A 15,691-nucleotide genomic window follows, 5' to 3' on the forward strand; every position below is an offset into this window, starting at 1 on the left:
GCTGCCATTTTCCCGGACATGTTCGGCTTTTTGGCAATTCCCCCCGGACAGGGGTTTGAGTGCCGAAAAGCCGGACATGTCCGGGAAAAAGAGGACGTATGGTAACCCTATCCTGCTTGCTGTTTGGCGATCTGGATCACACAGGCTCTCCAGTACAGTCTGTCACCATTTTTCTCCACCTTCATTTCCTCAATGCTAGGATTCGGGCAATACTCCCACAGTCCTTGCCCTGCCCCTTGTATCAGGGGCAGACCACCTATGCTCACATTCTCCACCATGTGTGGTGGGGCGATGACTCACTGGTGCGGCGCCTCCTGCTGGTTGTCCAGGGAATTAGCTCTTTTCCAGCTCTGGAGCGCCTTCTGCCAGCTGATGTCTCGCCTGCTGCTGGCCCCCCGTGTCCCTCCCGAACCCCGGTGCCCTTTGCCCAGGGGTTCTGCCCACTGCAGAAACACACAAGCTCTGGGTCTCCCCTCCCAGGGGAACCCCCACCCCCTATCTCCACCTCGCCTCAGTGGCTACTGCCAGTCGCCATCTAGCCCCCACTCCCTGGGACAGACTGCAGTCTATAAACCACTCATCATCGGCAAGGGGAATTGGACCAGCTGCCTCTGCCTATCTCTGGGCTGCCCTCTGCAGCCCCAGTACCCCTTCGTGGGCCTTTAACTAGGCCTGCAGCCTGGGGCTTTGTTAGGCTGGAGCTCCCTCTGCTCTTCCCCAGCACTGCTCCACTCCAGGTACCCTGCTAGTACCCTTTGTGGGCCCTTAACTAGGCCTGCAGCCTGGGGCTTTGCTAGGCTCCCTCTGCCTTCTTGTGTCCTGCTCCTTCTAGGGGCACTGAGGCTCTTTGGTAGGGAACCAGCAGGACACAAGGAGGAGAGCCAGAACCATATAACCAGCCAGCTTTCCACAGATCATCGGCAAATGCTGTGCAGACCATGAACCACTGGTGGTCTGCATGTTAATGTACTAAAGATTCTACACCTGGGATAAAGCCCAGGGAGCATGTGATCAGTATCACATTTCTGTATGCTACCTTTAATGGAATATGTGATAAATCTGGCTATATTATGATTGTGCCTAATAATCAATAATAAATAATACTATTTATTATTCTCAAAGGTCACAATCCAGATCAGGGCCTCATGGTGTGCAGACACACCAGCACACAAAATCCTTGCCCCCAAGCATTTACAAGACCAGATGCAAGATGCGTGAGTGACAAACAAAAGGAGGGAAGGTGGCAGAGAGGACAAGAGTAAGAGGAATCTGATCACACACCTATACAGGCTAGCTAAGCACATACAGGCTGGCTAGGCACACAACCAGGAAGCTCCTAAGGGTCTCTGTAAAAAACAAAACAAAATATAAAATGAAACAATCTGTCCTGCCAGCTGCACACTATGTGAAGAAGGAGTCAATTGCATGTGAGTTGTTGGGCATGGTGATATGTGCCCAGATAGAACAACATACACCAGGAGTGTTCGTTAACAGTGTGAAATGGTATTACCTAAACTATAACAGTGTTCCCTGTGTGCATGTATCTAATATAGAGTATCAGATAATACTGTCCAGTGATAGTGATGATACCAGGTAACATGGAGATGACAGTGAATTCCCCATGCTGTTCCCCTGCAGCTTTGAGCAGCTCTGTATTAACTTTGCCAACGAGCACCTTCAGCAGTTCTTTGTGCGCCATGTCTTCAAGCTGGAGCAGGAGGAATACCTTGCGGAGCACATCTCCTGGAGCCACATTGACTTCACAGACAACCACCAGGCTTTGGAAGTGATCGCACTCAAACCCATGAACATTGTCTCCCTCATTGATGAAGAAAGCAAGTTCCCTAAGGTGAGAGTCTTATTCTGTCTGGTCTCTTGGTTTTACACAGAGGGCAGCTGCCTAGAAAGCTCTTCTGGAGGGACTGTGAGCTGGTAAGACCCAGTGAAAGTCATCTCCCCACAGAAGTCCCTTCACTACCTTTAGTGTCCTCTCCAATTGCAACCCAAAGAGGAAAATCCATGAGATTAAAACTTTTGTGCACACTGTAGATGGTTCCCTGGTTGACTGTGTGCCAGACAGTGCTTACAGGTGAGAGGAATTGCTGCTCTAAAATTCTTCGGGGCCTGAATCATTTATGGCCCTTATAGACTCATATACTCCAAGGCCAGAAGGTACCACTGTGATCATCTAGTCTGACCGCCTGTATAACATAGACCATAGAACTTCCCTGAAATAATTCCGAGAGAAGATCTTTTAGAAAAATATCCAAACTTGATTTTAAAATTGTCATTACAAGACAATTGAGAATCCATGACAACCCTTGGTAAATTGTTCCAATGGTAAATTACCTTAATTGTTAAAATGTATGCTTTAGTTCCAGTCTGAATTTGTCTAGCTTCAACTTCCAGCCATTGGATCATGTTATACCGTTCTCTGCTAGATTGAAAAGCCCATTATTAAATATTTGTTCCCCATGTAGACACTTATAGACTGTAATCAAGTCACACCTTAACCTTTTCTTTGTTAAAATAGATTGAGCTTTTTGAGTCAATCATTATACGGCTTGTTTTCTAATCCTTTAATCATTCTCATGGCTCTTCTCTGAACCCCTCTCCAATTTATCAACATCCTTCTTGAAGTGTGGATACTAGAGCTGGACACAGTATTCCAGCAGTGCCAAATATCCCAGTGCCAAATATAGAGGTAAAATAACCTCTGTACTCCTTCTCAAAATTCCCCTGTTTATGCATCCCAGGGTCACATTAACTCTTTTGGCCACAGCGTCACGCTGGGAGCACATGTTTGGCTGATTATCCACCACAACCCCCAAAGCTTTTTCAGAGTCACTGCTTCCCAGGATAGAGAGTCCCCCATCCTGTACGTATGGCCTGCAGTCTTTGTTCCTAGGGGGATGCATTTACATTTAGCCAAATAAAAAGCGTATTGTTTGCTTGCACACAGTTTACTGAGATCCAGATCACTCCGAATCAGTACCTGTCCTCTTCATTATTTACCACTCCCCCAATTTTTTTATCATCTGCAAACTTCATCAGTGATGATTTTATGCTTTCTTTCAGGTCACTAATAAAAACATTAAAGAGTGTAGGGCCAAGAACCAATCCATGTTGGACCCCACTGGAAACTCACCCGCTCAATGACAATTCCCTATTTACAATTACATTTTGAAACTTAACAGTTAGCCAGTTTTTAATCCATTTAATGTGTGCCATGTTAATTTTATATCGTTCTAGTTTTCTAATCAACATGTCATGCCTTATAGAAATCTAAGTATATTACATCAACCCTTTTACCTTTATCAACCAAATCTGTAATGTCATCAAAAAAGAAATCAAGTTCATCTGACAGGATCTATTTTCCATAAACCCATGTTGATTTGCATTAATTATCTTACTTTCCTTTAATTCTTTATTAATCGAGTCCCATATCAGCTGCTCCATTATCTTGCCAGGGATTACAGTCAGGCTGACCAGCCTATAATTACCCAGGTCATTCCATTTACCCTTTTACAAAATTGTTACATTAGCTTTCTTCCAGTCTTCTGGTTCCTCAGTTCTCCAAGACTTATTGAAAAACAACATTAACAGTCTAGCAAGCTCTTCAACCAGCTCTTCTAAAACTCTTGGATGCAAGTTATCTGGACCAGATTTTTAAAATGTCTAGCTGTAGTAGCTTCTGTTTAACATCCTCCAGAGATGCTAGTGGAATGGGAATTATGTTATCATCACCATAGGATGAGACTATAGCATCTGTTTTCTCCCCAAATACAGAACAGAAATATGTATTGAACACTTCTGCCTTTTCTGAATTATTATTGATAATTCTACTATTTCCACCCAGTAATGAACCAATATCATTGTCAGGATTTTTTTTTCCTATTATATTTAAAAGACTCCTTATTGTCATTAATGCTGCTGGCCATAGCTGCCACCTTGTGTCTCTTTGCTTCCCTTATCAATTTTCTACAAGTTCTAATTTCTGATTTATATTCATTACTATTAACATCCCCTTCCTTCCATTTGTTATAATATTACAAATATATGTATTTGCCTTCACTTCCACTCTATTTTTTTAACCATCACAGCCTTCACCCTCAGTTTTGGCTTTTTAGGCCAAATACCTAGTAAGATATTCTTAAATGATGCAGCTGTGCCAGGTGGTAAGAGCACAGAGGCTGGAGAGCATCCCCCTTGCTCTCTGCATGCTCCAGGAAAAGGATAATCACAACTGCAGTCCCTGCACTCAGAAGAGCAAAGGGTTTGCTCCCTCTTTATTATCTCAAGGGCCCGTGGCACTTCAAAGAGCACAGCCCTGCCCATTCTACATGCTCTCCGCTACCCCAAGGAGGAGGAAGCTGTTGACGACATCCCTTTAACAACAGCATTATCCTGGTGGGTTTTTTCCCCTCACTGATGAATTGTAATGAAAACTATACGCTTAATGACAAGCATCCAACTGATTACCAGCCTACCAAACTCACCCATTGAGCTTCCCAGATGATTGGCTATGCAGGGCAGAATCCCGTCTGTAACCTCCAGAGTTGCACAAGGGCCGGGCTAAGGAGAGCGGTGCCAGCCTCATGGAGGGCCTCTGTGCCACCGAGCCTGTGCTGGGCAGGAAGGCTCAAAGAGGCCAGGGGAACATTCTCTCAAGCAACTCTTCCTGTCTCTTGCACAGCTTTGGGGATCTCCTAGCAGCTGCAAGTGACCTCAGTGGAGTCAGCGGGGGTGATTCCCTGGCCCCAAGGTAGCAGGACACACTCACTGGTGCTGTGAAGTACCAGTTGATACTCTAGCTAGGCCCTGTCTGTGTATTTGAGAGTTCTAGGATGGTGCCTTGCCCTACTGCTGGATCCAGCTCCTAACAACACTTTCCCTCCTCCCACTCCAGTGCAATCACCCAGTGCAGGTCCAGATTTAACCCTTTTTTGTATCTCGGAGCACTATTTTTTTTTTTTTTTTTGCTCGCACTGTAGAGGCCAGTGCTTGCAGAGAGAATCTGCTTCACCCCTGCCTCTTGGTTGTGTTTGTTCCTAGGGCACTGACGCCACTCTGATAAACAAAATCAATTCCCATCATGGCAAAAGCAAAGTCTACCTCCCACCGAGGAGCGTCCATGACACCAAATTTGGTATCAGCCACTTTGCTGGGATTGTCTATTACCAGTCGAAAGGTGAGAACACTTCTCTGTACAAGAACGGTCCTCCTCAGAAGCAAAGAGAGGAGAGCGCCTCTCCCCTGAGGCAGCTGCACCATGGGTCATTGTCCTCTCTATGGTGCTAGATTACACACAGCCTCCTGCTTGCCAAGCAGAAGTAATGAAGGCAAGAGGATTCATTTAAATTGAGTTGCAAGTTACTGTAAATTAGGTTTATTTTAGAGTGGCAGCCTGGGATCAGAGCCTGCGCAGATGATGAGGTTATTTTATTTCTGACCCACAGGTTTCCTGGAGAAGAATCGTGACATGCTCAGCTCCAACATAATGCAATTGGTTTACTCTTCCAAAAACAAATTCCTGAGGCAGATCTTCCAGGTGGAAACACCCGTGGCTACCCTAGGCCGTGGGAGCATAAAACATCTCAGAGCTGAGCATATCCTCAAGGTTGGTTTTCTTCCACTTGATTAAAAAAAAAAAATCTGAAGTGTGCTTGATTATCTTCAGCCTTCCAAATGGTCTTACATTCTGTCTGCAAACTCTTCTGTCTTTCCCTTGCGCAATTTGTGTGCTGGTAGAACAGCTTGTGTGATCAACTGGAATCCTGAGTTATTGCCATAAACTGCTGAGATGCCAACCCAAAACTCAGAGTAACAGGGGGCCTTAGGACTTCCTCTCCCTGAATGGCCCATGTGGAGGCTACATTCAGGCTCGCATCGAAGCATTTGAGCTGTACTTCTTTTTCAGCATGCTCAGAAGCAAATTGACAAGTCTATATTGAGTCTGCCTCAGCTGTGCCTGGTTTTCTGTCTGAAGGTAGATGCCAGCTGCAACCGTCTAAGAGAGAGGGAGAGTGTGTGTATGTCTGTCTGAGTGGAGGTGGCATGGAGAAAATCATGACTAAAGGCGTGCATTGTAAATCCAGAAGCTCCTTTTAATTGAAGCAAGGTGTGACCAGGAGGCACCACGGTAGAGTGAATACAACTCTAGGAGTAGGCAGACAACTGGCAATTGATAAAAAAAACCTCTCCATCTGAAGTCCCAGGATAGCTTGGTGGAAACCTCAGAACTTCATGTGGGATCATTTAAGAGTATCATAGGAAGTGATCTGGGAGTGGAACATTGTGCAGCCCAGGCATTGTGCATGGGATCATTCAGACAACCAGTCCAGAATAAAATATGAGTCCTGTGAACTACAGCCTAGGAGCCCTGTCCCAGATACTGCTGTATGGGATAGCAAGGTTGTAATGGGGTGCACTCATCTCTTGCGAGCACCCCTGATTGAGTGTGTGTTTTTTCTCGATTTTCTCCACTCACAGTGCTCCGTCGGCTGCTGCAGTTGTCAGGCAGGTCTTTGAGGACTCAGACCTCTAGTCGAGTCTCTCACAGTCTATGTGCAAAACCAAACAAATCCCTTCTGGGGTACACAATCCAAACTGTCCCCCCATATCCTGCACTCTCCATGGGCTCAGTCTTTAACCAGCACAACAGTGCCCATCACGGTACCCTCGCTTGGTCCAGCTAGGTTGCAAGGCTCCTACTCTGGAATTGAGCACTGCCTTGAGGGCTTTTTCCCTGGGGTCGCCTTGCCTCTACTTGAGTCCTCAGTGACCCTAGCTTTCCTGCTAAGTCACCCCTCTTGGACTCAGTTCGCTGACCACAGCTCCCCACTGAGTCAGTCCCAGTGCAGCCCTTTTCCCTGCGATGCCACAGCTCTAATTCCCTTCCTTAGGGAACAGACACTTCCCTCAGTGGCTGGGGGGGGGATACGGTCCCACTCATTGCTCTGGGTCCCAACCCCAACCTTTAATCCTTTCGCTGTGTCCCTTTGCTAATTGCTGCTCTATGTTTCCCTGGTGTCAAGCATCAGGGGGTAGCCGTGTTAGTCTGTATCTACAAAACCAACAAGGAGTCTGGTGGCACCTTAAAGACTAACAGATTTATTTGGGCATAAGCTTTCGTGGGTAAAAACCTCACTTCTTCAGATGCATATGTTTCCCTGGACCGCTTCCCTGTAGCCCATCTTAGTTGAGTCCCAGCAGCCAGCCAGAAGCTCCTTCCTCACTCCCCCAGTCCCTGCCAGTAACTACCTACTTGGTCCCAGCAGCCAGCCAGAAGCTATTCTCAGGCTCCCCCAGTCCCTGGCAGCAACTAATCCAGTGTTTCTTTTCTTGCGGCCACAGCCTCCTGAGCTGTGATGGGGTGGAGGTGGGTGGCAATATGGGTGGCTGCATTTGAGAAACCAATGGGTGGCCCTCCTCCTCCTGCTCCCTGTTGCTCCTGGATGCACTGCCTTGATGTTGATTGCTGGGACTGCCAGCAGAGGGTATATGCAGGCAAGAGCCACGCGCCTCTGCCTAGGAGCTGGACCTGCTGCTGGCTGCTTCCAGGCGCAGCCTGGTCCGCGGTGCCAGGGCAGGCAGGAAGCCTGCTTTAGCACCGCTGCTGACCGGGAGTCACCCAAGGTAAGCCTGTGCCCCAACCCTATGCTCCAATCCCCTGCCACAGCCCTGAGCCCCCCCCAAACCCGGAGCCCCTTCCTGCACCCCAAACCCCTCATCCTTGGCACCATCCCAGAGCTTGCACCCCCAGTTCCCCTCCCACACCTCAACCCCCTGCCCCATCCCAGAGCCCCCTCTCATACCCTGAACCCCTCATTCCCAGCCCCACCCCACAGCTCTGAGCTCCTCCCACACCCCAAACCCCTCATCCTGAGCTCTGTTGGGTCACGGGCATCAACAATTTTTTCCAACTGAGTCACCGGAAAAAAAGTTTGAAAACCACTGTTCTTAGGCACTCTGAGGAAATATTTTCCAAAAGTACATGTATTTGGCCACGGGATGGCAGTGTTGATCCATAGGTAAAGCTGCAGAAGTGCTCAATGTTAGATGCTAAGTGTGAATGTTTAAAGAGGAATGACGATCAGAATGGATTTGCTTAAGTGTAATAGCAACATGGGTCATTGGAGTCTGTGGTTCCCCAGCGTCAAATAAACCTTCTGTCACACAGTTATTAGCTCCTTGCTCTGAAGAAGCCCTGTAATAACCAAACAAACAAACAATCGCAATGGAACCCTGCTGTAGGTAGGAATCTTAACCTCTGAGGATAGGAAAAGAAGCAATGGGCTTAAATTGCAGAAAGGGCAGTTTAGGTTGGACATTAGGAAAAACTTCCTGTCAGAGTGGATAAGCACTGGAATAAATTGTGTAGGGAGATTGTGGAATCTCCATTATTGGATATTTTTAAGAGCAGGTTGGACAAACACCTGTCAGGGATGGTCTAGATCAGGGATCGGCAACCTTTGGCATGGGGCTCGCCAGGGTAAGCCCCCTGGCGGGCCGGGCCGGTTTGTTTATCTGCCGCATCCGCAGGTTCGGCCGATCGCGACTCCCACTGGCCGCGGTTTGCCGTCCCAGGCCAATGGGGAGCGAACCGCGGCCAGTGGGAGCCGCGATCAGCCAAACCTGCAGATGCGGCAGGTAAACAAACTGGCCCGGTCTGCCAGGGTGCTTACCCTGGTGAGCCGTGTGCCAAAGGTTGCCGATCCCCGGTCTAGATAATACTTAGTCCTGCCTTGAGTGCAGGGAACTGGACTAGATGACCTCTGAAGGTCCCTTCCAGTTCTATGATTCTATGAATTGAACAGAGGGTCACTGTAATGGAATGTGCAGTTTAAACACAATGGAAAGCTGAGATTAACTCCTACTACAATGCTCTGTGTAACAAAGACTGTGGAAAATTCTGCTCCCACTTAGGCGGGTCAAAACTGGCAGTAACTAAAATAAAGGTGCGTTTCCATTGGAGTTGCACCAGTGGAACAGAGAGCAGAATTCGGCACTGTTGCTATAAGCATAAGAATTCTGTATTTATGACCATATGCAGATCAGCTCTTAACTTTTCACTATGTATTCTGGGTATTTTTACCATTTCACTATTTACAATAGTAATAATGACCTTGGAGTTAGATTTCTGTGGCTAATGGCTGGCTGGGAAGCTGTGGGCCCTGAGCCTGGCCAGCTGGGCATGAACTGCCAGGTAATGCCTAGCCTGGAGGTCAGTATTGCTTACGTACATGCTGTTTCCTATCAAGCTCACAAGCACACACATATTAATTACCATTGCAATAATAACCTGGTACATGCCAAGACAGGTCCTATAATATACCCAGAACTTGTCCGCAGAGAAGGATCCTTGCCCTTGGTACACATGATGGGTAGGACTTTACCACTCCCATGAACACTGAGCAGCACTTCATTCACGTGAGTAATCCCAGTGAGCGCAGGGGAGTTACTGGCACAGGTAAGTACAGCATAGAGTAAGGATGGCAGATCTGGCCCCTAGTGGGTACAGAAACAGAAATTAGGGGACTGTCAAAAAATGTGTTTCTCTTTCCAGGAACACACAGCGAGATTATTAGTGGGCCCATGGGAGGTAAGAATCATGTATGTGCTTATTCTCTCCAGGGCTCGGATACCACCAAACGCCTGTCTACATTAGGTGGTCAATTCAAACAGTCTCTGGAGCAGCTGATGAAAATCCTGGGGAGCTGCCAGCCGTACTTTATTCGCTGTATCAAACCCAATGACTACAAGAAGCCTTTGGTAATACTTCAAAAATACTAAATCAACGTCTTACCCGCAGTAACGTTTGTGTTTAGAGGGAAAGTGACTTAGCAGAAATCCTCAGTTGCTGCATGGCATCTTGTATTTCCACCTTAACCAAGAATAGCTGGAGTTCTAAGGTGGCTGTAATAAAAAAGGCAATAGTATAGAGTGGCTTTAATTTTAAAGGGCCCCTGCAAAAGATTTTGGAGTGATGTATTGCAAAACCAGGAATGAGGAATATACTGAAACATGTTATAAAAGCCGCCCTTGTGCCTGCAAAACAGAGAATTGGGAGGGTTTTAACTAACAACAAATAAGGAAAGGGAAAAAATATAACTATGGGGCCAAAAGTGATCATACTGAGGGACAAAGGTGTTGGTGTTTAAAGTGGAAAAGGGCCATCTGAGCAATGTCACAAGGGAAGAGGGAAGGTCTTGCTGTTAAGACACTGGACTGGGACTCAGGAGATCAAGACTTGGTTCTGCCCGGACAGGGCCGGCTCTACCATTTTTGCCACCCCAAGCAAAAAATAATAATAATAATAATAATAAAAAAATGCCTCCCGAATTGCCAAAGCAAAAAAAAAAAGCCGCTTGGACTGTGCCACCCCAAGAATGGACGGAATGATGCCGCCCCTTAGCATGTGCCGCCCCAGGCACGTGCTTCCTCCACTGGTGCCTGGACTGGCCCTGGCCCCAGACTCCCTGTGCGACCTTCATCTATCCATGCCTCAGTTCCTTTGTTTGAATTGGGGACAGTAGCATTGTGCTATCTCAGCTGATGTGCTGAGTCAACAGAGAGGAAGCGCTCAGAGATTGCAGTGATGTGGGCTATAGAAAAACCTAGATCAAATGGAATTAAGTTCTATGTTGCAAGGTCCAGCACCGCCAAGGTGCAATTATCTGCCAAGCTAGGAAGCGATGATGGGATCGTCCTTACTAGAACCTCCCAACTAGCCAATGGCCAGACTACATTTAAAACATGTACTTGGGCTTTGCACTCACAAGCTTGCATCTTTTCAAAAACCTGAATCAACCTGCTGTGGGCAACTAAGGCTTGGCCCAAAGCCCACCGCGGTCAGTGAGAGTCTTCCTAAGGACTTCAATGGGCTTTGGACAAAGCCTCTAGTGACCAGTGTTTGGCAGATGTAAATTCAGGGGATGGGTTGAGCTCCTTTGACAAATGTGTGTCCACCTTAGTTTTGGAAACAAAGGTCCAACTCCTCAGCTGCTGTAAATCAGCAGTGCTCCATTGAAGTCAATGGAGTGATGTCAGCTTGCACCAGCTGAGGATCTGGCCCAGAGACAGAGAAATACTAATTAAAAAATTAAAAGAATTGGTCGTGTATTGACTCACACACTGGCTGCGCTGTGGTTACCTCAATGGAGCACATAATTTTGGTTAGGCTGAGTCTTCTCTTGCAAACTGCCGTGTGTTTTCAATTCCCATTGACTTCAGCAGGCATTAAGGGTGCTCAGAACCTCCTGGGAGAGGTGCTCAGTGCCTGGCCGAATTGAGCCCATAGAGTGGTCTAATCATATCAGACCTGATCCAACTCCCTTTTTAAGTTTGTGGGAAGGATGCCATTGCTTCAGTGGGAGATAGACTGGGTCCTCACCTCCAACAGGGAACAGGGCTCAGGTTGCGACAAAACAATAATGGAATGACTTCTTCCATACTGCCATGCAGACCAAGGCCCTGACCCTGCCAACTTACACCTGGGCTTACCTGTTAGTACGTGACTAGTCCCACACAGGTCACTGAGACTACTTGCCTGCTTAAAGTGGGTCAGCCTGGGCAAGATGGGATCCTGTGGCATAACTGATGTCACTTGGAGGGGTGTATCCGTCTTTCATCCAATAGCCCTGAAAAGTTACAGTTACTGTGCACCTCTCAGCCAGCGCATGTCCCACCACAGCAGACATAGCCACAAGTAAGCATGCCAGTGCTGGTGGTATGTTTTATTTTTTCAGTCTATGTGTGATTTGAACAGAACAACAACTATAGAGGACCAAAGAAGAAAAAAACCCTAGCCACCCTCAACTGTTCAAAGTAGATGGCGAGTATCTCTTCACTGGTACTTGATGGTCTGTTCATATTTACATCAGGCAAGAATTCTGAGATCCTGTCCCTTATCTACCCTCTGGGGCTGGCTATTCAGGATGTGAGGAAGTTCACTTCTTAAAGTAACCTCCTTAGAACCCTGATCTTAACACTTAGCAGTTCATGAAATCCTGCCCTTCCCCTCCCTTAGTCTCTGCAGCTTGTAGGAAAGGCTCTTTAAGGGGTTACAATTTTCAAAGTGACATTTTAAAAACAAACTATGCACAAAAACTATAGCACTAGACCAAAGTACGTGAGGCCTGATGCTCCAGGGTCTTGCCGCTTGTGCTGTCACTGACACTTTTGCAAAGGGAGAGTACAACCCTACTGGGTTGATTCGGTAGCATTTGACAGCCACTTGTAGAGGTGTCAGTGACTACACAGGTGGAAGTCTGTGGTGAACCGGGCCTGGGTTGTGTCATCTTGGTTTCTTTCAGCCCTTGTGGTTGCAGTGGGGATGTTAAGCACTCTTGGTGGAAGTTTCAGGGATGTCCAGATTTTATATTTGCTTGCTCAGATTGGGTCTTGCCTTCAGAATTACCCATTTCATACACCTATCTGGCAATCTGAATGCCATGGTATGGGATGTCCTGTGTACATGCTCACCTTTGAGCACTGGGCCCAAAGTATGATGGATGACTTTAAGGTGTGGATTTTTAAAGGACCTCACCCTAATCTCTAATTTTGTTCCTTTGATAAAATGCAGGCACAATTTTGCAGGGGCAGTTTCTGATCTGTAGATATCTCGCTGGTTTGCAGGATCAGTTAGGAAGTCAGACCAATAAGTGTCACAAATTGTTCCTGCAGTTATTTGCTACCTACAAAAGCAGACCCACAATTTCTCATGGGTCTAAAAGTGCAGATGTGGAATTGGAAATGGCCTTGAAAAATTAGACCCAAAGTAAGTGGATCATTTCTGCTGCTGGCATGTGCAAATATGCAGCTCCACAGAAGTCCCTTTCTTACACCAGCAATGAATTTGGTGCATTGACTTATATAAAAAAGGCCATTTAAAAAGAGAATAGTATCTCATTTTGAAACCATCCTGGTATCTGCAGGAGTCAACAGATGCTCTCTAAGGAACGTTACATGAACAATTTGTTTCTGTGATAAGTTTCTTCATGTGTCTGTCCTTTCAGTTGTTCGATCGGGAGCTGTGTATCCGACAGCTGCGCTATTCCGGAATGATGGAAACCATTCGGATTAGGAAGGCTGGCTATCCAATTCGCTACAGCTTTGCAGAGTTCTTTGAGAGATACAGAGTCCTGCTGCCAATGTCCACTCGAGAACAGGTGTGTCCACAGGAACTTGATTAATGCTAACTGGACTTTTCCTGATGAGGCATTGAGAGTTATATACTCTCAGTTAGGTTTTAAGCCTAAAATGGTCTCAGCTCACTGCTCACATATACTGGAGCACATGTCTAACCAGGGTTTAAATACCTTTATTCTTCATGTTCATGTTCCCTTTAGCTCAGGCAGTAATGGCTCATGCTTTTAGATCCAGAGGGCCTGAAATTCCTGAAAATATCCCAGCCAAGCGCATCATTCCAAATCTAAAACACTTTCATTCTCCACACCCTCATTTCTGAGCTCTCTCTGCACTGAGAAATTAACATGCCCCTGGCTTTGGATACTGGAACTTCTCAGAACAAACACTAACATTCCTCCTGCTCTCAGTCCTGGAGCCCTTTAAACCCAAGCCATTTCTGCTCTTGTCACTCTCAATCCTGAGGCCTCTCAGACCTCGTAAATTTCTGTTCTTCATGCTTTGAAATGCCAGGGCCATAGATGTTTAGATCCTGCAACTTCTGTATTTCTAACCAAGCCCCAATCAGTGACAATGATTTTTCCCCATCAGCTGCAGGATGATGCTCATCGGTGCTGCATTCACATTTCTGAGGCGGTTCTAGGGAAAGATGAAGACTGGAAAATTGGAAGAACCAAGGTTTTCCTCAAAGTAAGTAATAAAGGTCGTTTGCTACCTCTTAAGGTAAAAAAAAAAAAAAAAAATTATGGGCCCCTCTTAGGAAAGCTTGAATTCCCAGCTAAGGAGAACTAAGTCAGCAATGCCGAGTTCTAATGTGAATACTATCCTCCTCTCCGAGTCTGGCTCTTTGGCCCTTAATACAATGTAGCACAGAAGGTATCGCTGTGCCACCAAATGGCTCGACCCATAAGAAGCTGATTCACTCACCCACTCCCATTTCCCATTTGTGCAGTGGAACAGTGCATTGCACTTCATAACTCCCTGCTCAGGCCCTGAGGGTACAGAGCATGTTATAATGTGGGCATACTGTACGTCTGCAGATGGCTACAAGCAAGCATAGTGGGGCAAGTGCTGCAGAAACTTCCTCCTCCAGCTCCGAGAATGTACATTGAAGCCAACTCGCAGCACGCCTGCAAGTTCTTGGCCCCTTCAGCACAGATTCTGCCCTTTGTGTCAAGTTTCTGGTGGTTCTGTGTTGAAACCATTAAATCAATGTATATTTGTGACCTCTTTTTAAACAGGATTATCACGATATGGTATTGGAGGTGCAGCGAGACAAGGTGCTCACTGAAAAAGCCATTCTGATCCAGAAGGTGCTGAGGGGATTCAAGGACAGGTGAGTGCTTTTAAAAAGCACGAGAATTCGTAGTTGTATAAATTCTCATCGACTATTCTCCTTGCATTATAACATAAGTAAAGCACTGACTATGTCAATCCGCAACTTCCATTGGCCTTAAATTAGATTCCTCTGGCACTCAGATAATATACTGATTGGGCCATATAAATAGATAGGCAAAGATTTTGCTCATAGATTATGTTTTCTGATTCATTTTATCTCAGTGCCTTACAAAATCCAGTGGTGCTGTACACAGCACCCTGCAAGCATGTGAAAGAATGATCAATAAATCCAGCTGAAAGGAGGATTTGCACTGATCAATTTCTAGTAAACAATGGGCTAAGTCTCAGTGCATGAAATCCTACTGCAGTCAGTGTCCTCTTTTAATCTGCAGAATGACCCTATTCAGTTCTTCTCCCTGCCAGTGTAGGATTGTTCCCTGTAGTTATGGTTCCTAATGTTTTGTCCAGTTCAGTTTAAAAAGTCAATGTATGTCGAGTTTACTTACCTACTAGTACACAACCATCCTCAGCTGCTCAGATTCCTTAAAGGTTTGATTTATCACTTATTAATCTAACTCCGGCCAATCAAAGTGTGTTTTAGGGAACAGTTCTAACTGTGGTCGGGAATGCGCCTGTCAATGAATGTGCAATACGGGTGTCATCCACCCTGCATTTACTGGGAGAGCTTTCACTGTAGGAAGTTTGCTTATTCAGTTTTGCAAACATTATCTGTTATAACTCGAGTTCTAAGCATATGGTGATCAGATGCATAGGGTTAACTTAACTAGGTCTGATTTCTGGAAACTGGACCATGTTTTCAGGTGTCACATCTCCAATGCATTCCACGGAGCTACTCCAGCAAAGCATGTGGCCTGGAATTACTGCTGAGAATATTACTGGAGCATCATGGGTCAATCAATAGGGATTACTGGGACTTTCCCTAGACTCTCCTCTCCATTAGCAAGTGGATTCAGAGTGCATGTGACAGGATTTTGGATATCTTGTCTAATTCACTCTGTTGCTTTACTTGCGCTGAGAGCTGAGAAGCAGGGTGAATCTCTGACTGGTGCTATGCAAGGGGTCAGGCTAGATGATAAGAATAGTCTCATCTGGGCTTACCATCTGTGAGCACGGGGTGCAGGCGGGCAGGATGTTGTGACTGAGAGGGGCTAAGAGGGGCGAGCCACCGCTTCATTCCTGCCCC

General features: G+C 46.3%; 1 protein-coding gene across 1 annotated transcript in view; it reads left to right on the forward strand.

The window, feature by feature from the left end:
* The window catches only part of MYO7B (myosin VIIB), an 82,797-nt gene that overhangs the window by 19,454 nt on the left and 47,652 nt on the right, over nt 1-15,691 (forward strand). The window contains exons 12-18 of the mRNA XM_034782084.1: nt 1,639-1,849; nt 5,056-5,191; nt 5,460-5,620; nt 9,637-9,774; nt 13,020-13,172; nt 13,741-13,839; nt 14,391-14,485. Coding sequence (XP_034637975.1) covers nt 1,639-1,849; nt 5,056-5,191; nt 5,460-5,620; nt 9,637-9,774; nt 13,020-13,172; nt 13,741-13,839; nt 14,391-14,485 — 993 coding nt within the window. The remainder of the gene's footprint in view (nt 1-1,638; nt 1,850-5,055; nt 5,192-5,459; nt 5,621-9,636; nt 9,775-13,019; nt 13,173-13,740; nt 13,840-14,390; nt 14,486-15,691) is intronic.

The sequence above is a fragment of the Trachemys scripta genome, chromosome 9 (assembly GCF_013100865.1).
Source record: "Trachemys scripta elegans isolate TJP31775 chromosome 9, CAS_Tse_1.0, whole genome shotgun sequence".
Classification (NCBI taxonomy): Eukaryota; Metazoa; Chordata; order Testudines; family Emydidae; genus Trachemys; species Trachemys scripta.